General features: G+C 54.2%; 1 protein-coding gene across 1 annotated transcript in view; it reads right to left on the reverse strand.

Moving 5' to 3' along the window:
• Positions 1–2940: 2940 nt before the first annotated feature.
• Positions 2941–12234, reverse strand: part of Dtx2 (deltex E3 ubiquitin ligase 2) — a 40427-nt gene continuing 31133 nt past the window's right edge. The window contains 6 exon segments of the mRNA XM_075976668.1: positions 2941–3539; positions 4528–4617; positions 5289–5450; positions 7119–7277; positions 7810–7883; positions 9776–9913. Of these exon segments, the coding sequence (XP_075832783.1) occupies positions 3312–3539; positions 4528–4617; positions 5289–5450; positions 7119–7277; positions 7810–7883; positions 9776–9913 (851 nt within the window). The 3' untranslated portion in view covers positions 2941–3311.

The following is a 12234-nucleotide window of genomic DNA, read 5'->3' on the forward strand; positions in this document are numbered from 1 at the left end:
GTTGTGAGCTACCATGTCGTTGCCGGGAATTGAACTCAGGACATTTGGAAGAGCAGGCAATGCCCTTAACTGCTGAGCCATCTCTCCAGCCCTTAGCTTGTTTTCTTATACAATCCTTGACCACCTGCCCAGGAACAGCACTGCCCACAATGGGCTAGGTCCTTTCACATCAGTCATGAATCAAGAAAATGCCCCCTCGAATGCCCACAGGTTAACCTGGTGGGGGTGATTTTTTTCAACTAAGGTTCCCTCTTCCCAAATGTATCTAGCCTTTGTCAACTTGACAAAACAAACAAAACAAAACAAAAAACGACCACGAAAAAGTCCAGGACACCCAGGCTGGCCTTGGGATTCAGGGTCCTCCAGCCTACCTCTGAATACAAGCCACCCCATGTTGCCTGGGTTCTCTAGCTGGCATCTTTGTAGGGCTCACACACAGAGTGCTTCACCCCCTTTTTAGGGTGAAAATCCTGTCACATGCAAATAACAGACTTGTTTCTTACGGGCAGCTGAGGATTTGGGGTGTTCCAACTTTTTGCCTGTTAGGAACATTGCTACACATTATTTGCATATAACTTTGTTGTGTGGGCATGTTCCGGTAAAATACCCCCCGGGAATGAAACTCACAGTCACGTGGTCACCGTTTCTGAGGAACTGTTGCCTAAAGTGAGACAATTTTGCATGCCCAGCAACGGGTAAGTGGCCAGTTCCCCCACCCAGTACTTTAGCAGTTACTTCTGATGTATTTGATTTTATATGTTTTTTTTTTTTATTTGAAGGGTCATATTTATAGGAAAAATTGCAGCATTATTTTTATTTCTACACAGATTAGTCCATTGAAATTATTTATTTTTGATCATCCCCCCTAAATGTGGTCTATTTTTAATCAAAGTAACAATGAAAGGAAATGTCTCATGGAGGGGGGAACTTTGTTGAAAATATATTACTCCACTAATGTGCAAATCAGCCTTTTCTTAGACCCATGAAAACAAATCTAAATGGTCTCATTCCATACTCAAACTAATGCCTTCATTTTACAAATGAGGAAATTGAAGTGTTTGTCAGTACATGTAGCTAGCTATTCAGAGTAAGAAGCTGAATTCCTTTTCTAACATATGCTTCTTTATAAAAGACAAACTACTTTTAAGTTCAACATCTATATCCCTGACACAAGAAAATGACTTTTATCAACTAGAGTTTATTTTTTATTTTTTTTAACTTGCAGTTTGCTTTATTTTCTTTTTTTTTCTTTTCTTTTCTTTTTTTTAATTTATTTATTTATTAAAGATTTCTGTCTCTTCCCCGCCACCGCCTCCCATTTCCCTCCCTGTTTTTGTTTTTGAAATAACTTATTCTATGTCCTTGAGTTGGAGGAGACTTCCCTGCCCTGTCCTCTGGGGGGCTCCAGTGCCTTCGCATGCATCTCCTGGTCCCGAGTTGCACTGCCTATCAGTCAATCTCACACAGCACTGTTTCGGGGACCCCAGTCATTTACCCCACTCTGGACATGTTCTTATGTCCACTGTGGGATGTGGAAAAAAAGCCTCATGCAAATTAGCCAGGTGCTTTACCACTGAGTCGTGCCTCCAGTCCATGACTGTGTGGGTATGTGCGCGTGGATGCCAGAGGCTTCAGCAGCCCTGGGGCTGGAGTTACAGGCAGCTGTGAGTCACCAAGTGTGAGCGCTGGGAACGGGACTCCGGTTTTCTGCAAGCATGCTATGCACACTTCACTGCTGAGCCACGTCACTAGGCCCCATGTCCATTTTTTTCGCTGCTACGTTCCAACAGTCTCTACTCTGGATACACTCCCTCAGCAGGTGTGATCTGTGGCATCATCTCCCTGGATCTCGCTGTCCATCGGTGGCAAAGCTCTAAGACTCCATACGGAAGGCCGTCCAACTGCCGTCCTGAGGCAGAGTGAGTCACAAATGTGGTCTAGAGTGCAGCCAACTTAGGGGCTCTGCCAAGGCAAGCAGTGACCTTGTCCCCAGGGCTGACTTACTGGAGCCTTGGGCTCACGACACTTTTAGAATCACATGAAAATGTTCTTTTACAATCAGAAGAGGAAGAGGGGGAAGAAAGAGCCAGAGGTTGGGGGGAGCGCACTGAAATGCTTTCTCCTGGACACATGAAGTCACAGCAGCTGTGGTTACCTAGCAACACTCTATCGTGGACAGGGAAGGGTGTATGAGGCTTCCCACCCACCTGAGGAGCTACAGGCAGTGACTGCTAGGGGAGAGGGAGTTGCTTCCCTCCAGCAGTACAGCCAGTGCCAGGGGAGAGGGAGTCGCTCCTCCCCCCACGGTACAGCCAGTGCTAAAATGCCCATGTTCCTGCAAATCCTCCCCACCCATGTTGGTGCAAGCAACTCTACTAGAACTCGGGAGCTCACAGAAATGAGAAAATAGAACGGGGAGAGGTGGAATGAAAGGGTAACAGGAAGTGAAAATGACCAAATAAGGGAAATGTAGGAACCTGCCGGGTGTGGTGGTGTATGCCTGAATCCCAGGACTAAGGAGGCTGAGGCAGGAGGATTATATGGTTTATAGTGAGACCCGGTCTCAATGACCAGGACCTTAGAGGACTGCGCCCGAAGGTCCTTGCCCGGCCACTGTGCTTCTGAGCATCCTCTTGACTGGGAAGCAGGGAGACAGCACAGTCTCTGTGTGAATAGCACTCTGTAAGGGAGGCTGAACGGTAAGGATGAGGGTGGCTTCGGGGACCACAGAGCAAGTGTGTGTGTCACCAGAGTCTCACTGCTGAGCTTGGCAGTCTTTGTCCTTGCTTCTTAGGTGGCTTCCTGCTCCACACACCAAGCTAAGTGTGCCATACGAAGGGACATATCTCACACACTCTCTCTCTCACACTCTCACACACACACACACACACACACACACACACACACACACACACGCGCGCACTTCTACACAGATACACATTGGCTGTAGGGTCTTTATTGCAAAAAAAAAAAATCTGAGGTATGAAAAGCTGGCCAAAAGCTGAGAGGAGTAGGCCCCGCTCACCCCTTGTTGGGTCATAGCCCACCCGAGGCTGGAAGGGCCCTTTCCCGTCTGTGCACTGAGGTAGCTCCAGCTTAAGCCTCCGCAAGTACAATACTGAGGGTGCCCGTTTTCTAGGCAGACCCCAGCCCAGACAGGAGGTTGGCAGGACAGGCAGGGAGAAACCCCAGCTTCAGGAGGGGATGCATCCTACACCCCAACAAACATTCTTGCCTCTCAACAAAGGCACACCTTCCTGCCCACCCACCCAGGGGGAGTTGGGGCGGTCAACAGAGGCAGGCCCAAGGGGTCACTGCTGTTCCAAGCAGTCCTCGGTGACTCCCTGGGCAGCCAGCTCAGCCAGCACATTCTGCAGGTAGTTGGGGTCTGGATAGCCGTGGCCTGTCAGGTTCCGGTCCATCTCGGTCTTGTGGTGAATCTCATTCCACACTACTGTGTCTGTCTCACCGGTCGTGCTGGATGTCCCCACAGTAAAGATGAGCCGTCTCTTCCAGGCCACCTTCAGGAGCTCCAAGACCTGCCCAGGAAAGTGGAAGGAGGCCCTTTGACAGCCACCAGGGCTCTGCTCTACCGCACTGCCCTTGGCCCATGCACTCCCAGACACTGACCCGCATGTGTGGGCACTCTGGAGCACTCCACACCAGCGCAGACCCAGCCCAGCCCTCTCCATCCTGGTACCACTCTCGAGGTGGCCTTCCCTCCAAATCTGACTGGACTAGCTGCCTCCCTCACTCCTGCAGGCCTCCTGCCCTCATCATGGCCTCCACTATCGCTTGGGGCAAGGAGTGAGACTCGGTGGTAGATCCTGGCAGAGATAAAGACTAGCAAGATGGCGGTGGGCGACACAAGCCTGGCGACCCGAGCTTGACGCTCAGGACCTAACAGAGAGGGAAAGAAGGAACTCCAGAGCCGGCTTCAGATTTCTGCATGAAAGCCGCAGCATGGCCCTCCCAGCCCCACACCCCCAAATAAAAGAAAAACATAAACAGAGCCCAGCACACCATCACCCAGGAGCCCAGCAAGTGTGGTGTTTTAGGTTTAGAGGCGGGACTGGGTCTCACTATGTAGCCGAGGATGGCCTGGACTCCACCCACCAAGTGCCTCTGTGCTCGGTTCATGGGGAGCTGGGGACCAAACCCAGGGCTCTCACACCCCAGGCAAGCCTGCTACCAACCGAGCCACACCCCACATACTGTGGCTTCAGAGTGCCTGACCTGTAGCAGCCTGGAGCTTTCTCACCCTTGTGGTTTGGGCCCTGCTCTTCCCCAGGCTCACTTCCAAATCAGTTTTTCTGTGGATCTGGACGTTTCTTCCTACCCTCCAAGTCCTTGCTGAGGTCCCGGGCTGGCGGGTGTCCCTAGTCTGTCCTGTGGCTGCTCAATATCCTGACCCAGCACGAACGCCAGCTCTCTGCTATGGAGCTGCTGGAAGGGCCAGGTCACATCTCTCTGACACACGTGGGTCCCCGGTGAGGGGGAAGCAAACAGGGTGGGGGTGGGACTTACCTTGCGGCCTTGAGGATTATCTGGCAAATAGCACTGCCGGGGAAAGCCTCGGGCTGTGAATGGTTTCCCGGGGCTGGGGTGCTCAGGACCCTGTGAAAGGAATGCAGACAACTTGATGGCAGAACTGTGGCAGGCTGCAGCTCACGTGACATGGAAGCCTCGTCCACAGCCTAGCCTGCCAAGCTTGGTCCACTCCTGTGCCAACACTCAAAGGTCAGTGGAGTCTCCCAGCCACGACCACCTGTCTGTCACCTGCACCACCCGATGGCCTGGCAACTTGCTCTTTCCTAAGGACACTGTAAACCCTGCCAAGGGCAAGGGTGGACATTCCTGCTTCTCCTGCCTTTCTCCATGAACCCCTAGAGTGGGATTCTGACATGGAGCTCAGTACTGGGCCTTTTAGCATGGCTGCTCCTTCAGCCTTCCACCCGGACATGTGAGCCCCACAGAGCTCGCCATGCTCTTCTGCCCAGACGTCTCCTCCTGTGGACGGCCTTCCCAACCCCCAGCACTCCTCCAGGCAGGACCATCCTGACGAGTCCTCCTGTGGACGGCCTTCCCAACCCCCAGCACTCCTCCAGGCAGGACCATCCTGACCCCTATTCTCCTCCTGTGGACGGCCTTCCCAACCCCCAGCACTCCTCCAGGCAGGACCATCCTGACCCCTGTTCTGGGTGTGGATGCGGAGAGCGCAGTGGGCAGAAGAGGGGAGCTCAGGATCGGTGATCTGGCCAGGTCCCTGGTGGGGGGCTGGCCCTCACCTGGATGCCGTGCTGGATGTTGTAAACAATGAGTATAGTCCCGCAGTCTTCGTGGCCTGGGAGAGACGTATGGTACCTGAATACCTCCATCTTTCCCCTCGGCTGTGTTCCAGTCTTCTCCCCATAGATGGCTTTGCAAGATGGACACTGCAGACTCCCGTCCTGGAGAAGACAGATGTGACAGCCTGAGCTAGCCGCTCCCAGCACACTTCAACAGTGATGTCCACACGGCAGAGGGGGCCTCTCCTCACTAACTACAGAGGCTGAACTGAGCACACCACAAACCCGATTCTCATTCAACTGGCGAGATACGGGGAGTCTGGCACATGGTAGGAAAATGAGGGTCAAGTCTCCACTTAGTCACCGTCACAGCCTCCCTGCACATGGCTGTCACGAAGTGCACAAGGACGCTAGCATCAACGACTACTGTCTGACTTGGTCCCCTCCACCCTCCTACCCCTGACTCTATAGGATAGCAGCTGCGTTAGCTGTGAGAAGGGGCATGGAACCTGCAGTCAGGGGTGGGTTAGGACCCTAGACAGAGTCCTAAGCTTCTTGTTTTTATTTAGCTAATTCTTTATTAATGTGTATTTCTGTGTATGCACACACATCTGAAGGTCAAGAAGACAACCGTAAACCCTGAGTGCTCTTCAGACTGGAGACGGAGGGGGAGAGGAGTGGGGGGAGGTGGAAAGGAGTAGGAGGAGGGGGAGGAAAATGGGAGGCTGGGAGGAGGCGGAAATTTTTTTTTCAATTAAAAAAAACAACAAATATACATGCACACACATGCACAAATATGTATAAGTAAAAAAAGAAAAAGAAAAAAAGAAGACAACCGTATGGAGCTAGCTTCTCCTGTCACCTTTACATGGACTCAAGACTTTACAGAAAGCTCCTTTACCTGCTGAGCTATTTTGCTTGCCCTGTTTGTCTGAGGAAGGATTTTACGCAGCCCTGGCACTCCTGAGCCCTTGACATCAACCTCCTAAGTGCTGGGAAAGCAGGTGTCCATGCACGGTGCCCTGAGTGTTTTCATCTGCACATGGCTGACTACTCAGGACTGTCATAGGAAGACAGAAGGCAGGGAAAGCGGGTAGAGGATATAGCCCTAACGGAGGAGCCCAGGATCCCTCCCTGAGGCAAGCTGGAGGAGTCATTCTAGGCAGGTGCTCTACCACTGAGCCACACCCCAGCCCCTCACTGGGGGATTCTAGGCAGGGGCTCTACCACTGAGCCACACCCCAGCCCCTCACTGGGGGATTCTAGGCAGGGGCTCTACCACTGAGCCACACCCCAGCCCCTCACTGGGGGATTCTAGGCAGGGGCTCTACCACTGAGCCATACCCCAGCCCCTCACTGGGGGATTCTAGACAGGGGCTCTACCACTGAGCCACACCCCAGCCCCTCACTGGGGGATTCTAGGCAGGGGCTCTACCACTGAGCCACACCCCAGCCCCTCACTGGGGGATTCTAGGCAGGTGCTCTACCACTGAGCCACACCCCAGCCCCTCACTGGGGGATTCTAGCCAGGGGCTCTATCACCGAGCTATAGCCCTGGCCCCAGCCCTTATCTGTTTAATCAGGAGTGAGCCCACACTTTTCAATCTCACAGCTCAGCATCTGCCTTTCAGCCTGCTGCTGTACCAGCACCAAAGATATCTTAGGCTACTTCTTGGTTTTGTTTTCTTGAGACAGGGTCTCTCTCTATAGCTCAGGCTGGGCTAGAACGTATGCTCCTACTGCCTCGGCCTCCTGAGTGCTGAGATCCCAGGTATGTGACAGCACACCCAGAGGTAGCAGGTCAGCGCAGTCCCCCAGAGGCTGCGGTACCTTGTTCCCATTGCAGTACATGGCCAGCAGGCACAGCAGGTGGAAGGTATGGCTGCACTTGGTGAGGCGGCCCACAGCCATGGGCCCGAGGCTCCTGCTGGCAGTCACATCACTGTACCCGGAAGTCACAGACAGCTTCTCCATGCAGATGATGCAGTCCTACAGGGAAGGCACACAGCACACGCTTGTCCCTGTTCGCCTACCACAGCATTCATGTGCCAGTACTGGGCCACAGTACGCCAGTGCAGGGGTGAGGGAGGAGCCTTGGCTCTGTCAGAAGGGAACGCTAGGCCATCATCTCAGTCACTGTTCCAGAGCAGGGACCACAGAGCCACCTCTCATCTATGTCTTGAAGGGCTGACCAAAAAACACAGGCCATGAGACCAAAAGAGCAACCCATGGTTCTTACCAGAGACAAGAGCCAGAGAGGAAAGGGTGTCCCTTGGACAAGGCCACCTTGTTCCTTCACAAAGCAGGCCTGAGCAGAGTCAGTCATGCCTGCCTCGCAGACTGAGGAGAAAGCTCACTGCTCAGGACTTCAGCTTAGCCACGGGGTGAGAATGAACTCTGGCCACCTCATCTTGGTAATGTCTGTCCAAGATGGAAGGCTGGAGCCAGCCCCAGGTCCTGGAGCGCAGTGTCAGCCTCCTACAGGCCCTGAGGGTTGGGGCCCTCCTCCCGGGACACATACCTCATCGGGGGCCATTCTCAGCTCCTCAGTGTACTTTCTGATCACGTGCTCCGGCTCGGGCTTAGACGCCCCTTCTGGAAGAGAGCAAGATGTGAGTGCTGTCCGGGCAGGCAAGGTGGGGAGAGCAATGCTGAGGAAGGGAGCAGGCAGGAGTCCCAGCTGCGAGGAGGAAACGTTAGCAGGGCTGAGTCAGGAAAGTTAGCTCAAAGGACAGGGCAGCCTCCAGTGCAAGCACAGGATGCTGACACCAAACCCGGGCCACCTGCTCAGGGGCAGGGCCAGTCATGGAGGCAGAGGATCCGCAACAGAGCAGCACATCCCTGAGCCACAGCCCCCAGAAAGCCACCGAGAAGAGTCAAAGAGCAGCTCTGGGAACAAAGCACCCTCAGCAGATCCCAGGGGTCCGCCTGCCCAACTGTCAGCACCCCACATGGAGATTTCAGGAGAGAGGTAGTTTTGAGTCTAGTGGGTATGGAGCAGGGCAATGTGAGCATCTGTGTGCACTGAAAATGCTGTGGTAACACACTGCACCCCTTCCCACCTTGGGGCTGGAGGATCTGGGCACACACCCACTGAGCTCTGAAGCCGAGTGATCCTGGAAGTGACCATGGCTGGCTGTGCATGAGTGTGTGAAGCTGGGGGGAGCCCTAAACCAGGGCCCAGAAGTCTCCAAGCAGCAGGAGTTGGGACAGAGGGGGCAGATGAAGGACCGGGGAGAACAATGCAGCCCTGAAGCGGCTCCCAGCCAGGGGCCCCACTGTCCAGTCTAAAGTCACAGTGGGGATCTTGTTTGAGGCCATCTTGCAGCCTTCAGCCTATGGCTGCAAAGATTCATATCTGAGAGTGGACCATAGGACCCTTCCAAACGGGTGACAGCCACAGGAAGAGGTGGCTTAGTGTAGAAGCTGGAAACAGGGATGTGGGGTTTGATTCTCATTCATGTGCAGTGATCAAATCCTACCACTTCAGAGACCCAGGAAATGTCAGCTGTCAGCTCCTGGACAAGTAGAAACCAGGAGAGGGTACCACGTACATCCCATATATGCCTGCCCTGTGACTCACTAAACACCCACAAAGACACACACACACCTCACAATCCCTGCAAAGCACTCACACTCTGGCCACTGGCAAGAAAACCAGATGAAAAGAGCAAGTCCTGCCACTGCCACACAGGTAGGACTCCTCTAGATCTGGGGTCCAGTGAGTCAGCCACAGCGGTGCCTGCCTAAGAGGCAGCACTGAGTGTGCGGCTCGACTCAAAAACAGGAGACAGGGAAGCCTGCGGATACACAGACCAGCATCCAGGTAACCTTGGGGCCTACCTCTACTCAGAACCAGCTAAGCATCCCGCTGCCCGCTCGCCCACACAGCCTTCCAGAGCTGAGCTTCAGTTACCGGCATTTCTCAAAATGGTCAGCTACAATTAATCTCATGAGAGTCACCTACACCCAAGAGGGCCAGAGGGACTGCCAAGTGTTTGTGTTCGTCACAAACTGGGTGTGCTGAGAAGCTGCCAGCCTGCCCCGTCCACAAATCTGTCTCTACAGAAGCAGGTTACAAGTGTGTGCAGAGAGCTGGGGCTTTTGGCTCAGTTGGTAGACTGCTTGCCTAGCATGTTTGAGGCCCTCCCTGAGTTCCACACCCAATGCTACCTGAACTGGGCGTGGTGGACGCCTGTTACACCAAAGCTTAGGAGGTGGCAGCAAGACCGAGGTTCAAGGTCAGTGAGGCTCCCTGAAGAGACAGCAGTACCATGATCTATCAGCAGCCAGGTCAACACCGCGTCCTCAGTAACAAGCCCGTTACCCTATACTGAGTCAGAAAAATGCCGGTAGCCACTTCTGCTGCAGATGAGGGTAAGAAGAGGTGCAGAAGTAGAGGGGCCATGGAGGGCAAAGAAGAGTCTAGGCAGCAAGAATTGGAAGAAGCTGAGCAGGGCCAGAGAGTGTGTGTGAACCGGAACTACCTTTCACGGACATTTTCCTCAGCCTCTTAACTGAGCTGTGACCTTTAGAGGCCGGACGGGAGGCAGGAGGGCCGGTGGGCCGGGGTGCACGGCTAAGACACACAGGGAGTCCAATGGCTGACAGCACACTCGTCATGCCTACACGGGTGCGAGATCAGACATGCAGAGGGGACAAACGTTAGAAGGAGGCACTCCACACTCGGTGTCCATGACCCTGCTGGGAGTGAAGCGGTGACCCTGTGAACGGCCATCAAGACCGGGAATCCGTACTTCAGGCCAGACCCCAAGTTCCCTAGGAGTCTACACAGGCCACTGCTGAGCCTGTGCCCACAGCATGCGGGGAGGGGATGGGAGGACAAGGTGACTTTAGGAAAGAGGAACCACAACAGCCCAGAGGCCTCTGTGTGGCATCGCCCCATAAGAGGTGCAGGGAATGAGGAGACAGGGGTGCGGCAGGTGCAGCCAAGCTGTGGCACAGGGGCAGTCCCAGCAGGGCAGGCGTCAAGGGCCTGGGGTCTTGTCTTGACTCTGTGTTGGAGTCACTAGGCCTGGCAGGCCTCTGGAGAGGGGCTGTCCACCGCTGTCCCCAGCCTGTCTGGACTGTGTGTGTAATAATGGTCATGGCCGACACTGTCAGCTTCACAGGCTCTAGGACCACGGGGAGACAGCTCCAAATGACCTGGGTTAACTGAGGTGAAGACCACTCTACCGTGGGCAACACTGCCCCCTGTGCCGCGGCCTGGACTGAAGGGAAAGGAGAAGGAGGAAGCCAAGCACTCATCTCTTTCTGGCTTCCAACTGGGGCTGCTGTCCCCACCATGTCCCCAAACCGTGAGACCAAAGCACCCTACTGCTCCCTTCCTCTCTCCCTCCCTAGTTCTTGTCTGGTGTTGTTTTCTCAGCTTCAGTGGCACCACTGAGGTGGGACAGCGGCCGGCTCCCACTGAAGCCACCCTAGGACCCCGGCTGTGGACACCCTCGTCTACTAAGAAGGAATCTCCAACAGGCAGCAGTGTTGACACTGGACAGGTTACTGTCTCCAAACCACAGGACTGCCCATACTTGGGACCCTCTTCCGATGCTGCCCCCTCCTGCACTCCCCCTGGTAACCTGAGAGAGACGTCCTAGGATAGAATGCTCTCTTGCTGGAGGTCCTCGTCCTTGTCACACTGTCAACCCACACAGAAACCAGAGTCCTCGGAGTCTTGGCCTGGCTCCAAAGTACCCCCTTCCCAGGAGTGACGCCCCGCTTCTTAGCCACCGTGACAGCAGCTTTGCTGGTTCTCTGCACAGGCCTCCAGGGCTGGGCAGTCCTACGTGTCATTCCTTTCCAGGACAGGAAGAACTAGAGAGCGCCACCTGCACTGGAGGTGTTGCGGAAGGGCTGCGGGGCAGCCGGGGCGGAGGCAGCTGGGGAGCACGTGGTGGCCTCTCACTAGGAGGCACCAAAGCACACACCGGAGAGGCTGACTGGAGCCACCAGCATGGGTCACCTCAAGGAAAACCCCATTCCAAACACATTCCTGGGCAGTTCCCACAGGAAATGGGGGCCGTGTAACAGAGGGACAAGGGGTGCAAGTGGCAGAAAGATAAATAGGGATGGATTAGCTCTCCTTCAGAGAACCCCAATACTTCGCAATGACCTACAGACTAAAATGTGGCCCCCACCGGCACCCTGCTGGGGTGTCAAGTTGACAGATGGACTTGTGACATTAATACTCTCAACCTGACATGACCTGAAATCACCCGAGAGACAAACCAAGTCAGAGAGGAGCATTCAGATTAGGGTAACTACGGTGGAAGGCCCATTCTAACCACGGGCAGCAGCATCACTCAGCTCTCTCTCTGCCTCCTGACTCTATGTAACGTGACCAGCTGCCTCACACTCCCACTGCAGACGTCCCTGCCAAGATGGACTGCATCCCCTGGAACCATAAACCAAAATAAATGCCCGCTGTACTTGAGGTGCCTGTCAGTATTTAGCCAGTGACAAGGAAAGTCACTAATACAGCCATGCTTCCCCCTTACCGCAGGCACCGAGCAGGTGTCCCCCACTGTACACACTCTGTGGGTGACAGTCACATAGATCCCCGCCACCTCAGCTTCTCTACGGTGCTCTACTTCCCTTTGCACCTCGCCTCTGAAACCCCTCAGGCTTGTTTTAGCTGGTATTCCCTCACATGAGCCCCAAAGGATAAGGATGCTGTTGACCCACTATTTTCTGCCTTACACCCTGGGCAATAAATACACTTATCTCGGAGGTGTGGTATGTCTATAGAGGAGCAGAGATATCTCCTGGAACACTAATGTGATAATTCAGTCCCAGGAACCAAGTCTCAATATTCCTTCACCATCCAACACAGTGCCCAGTCCTACAACTCCAGACACACACACAAAAAAACCCTAAATTGGAATGAAGACGAGACGTCTAGAAAGGAAGTGACCTCTGGGCTGGGGAC

The sequence above is a fragment of the Microtus pennsylvanicus genome, chromosome 1 (assembly GCF_037038515.1).
Source record: "Microtus pennsylvanicus isolate mMicPen1 chromosome 1, mMicPen1.hap1, whole genome shotgun sequence".
Lineage (NCBI taxonomy): Eukaryota > Metazoa > Chordata > Mammalia > Rodentia > Cricetidae > Microtus > Microtus pennsylvanicus.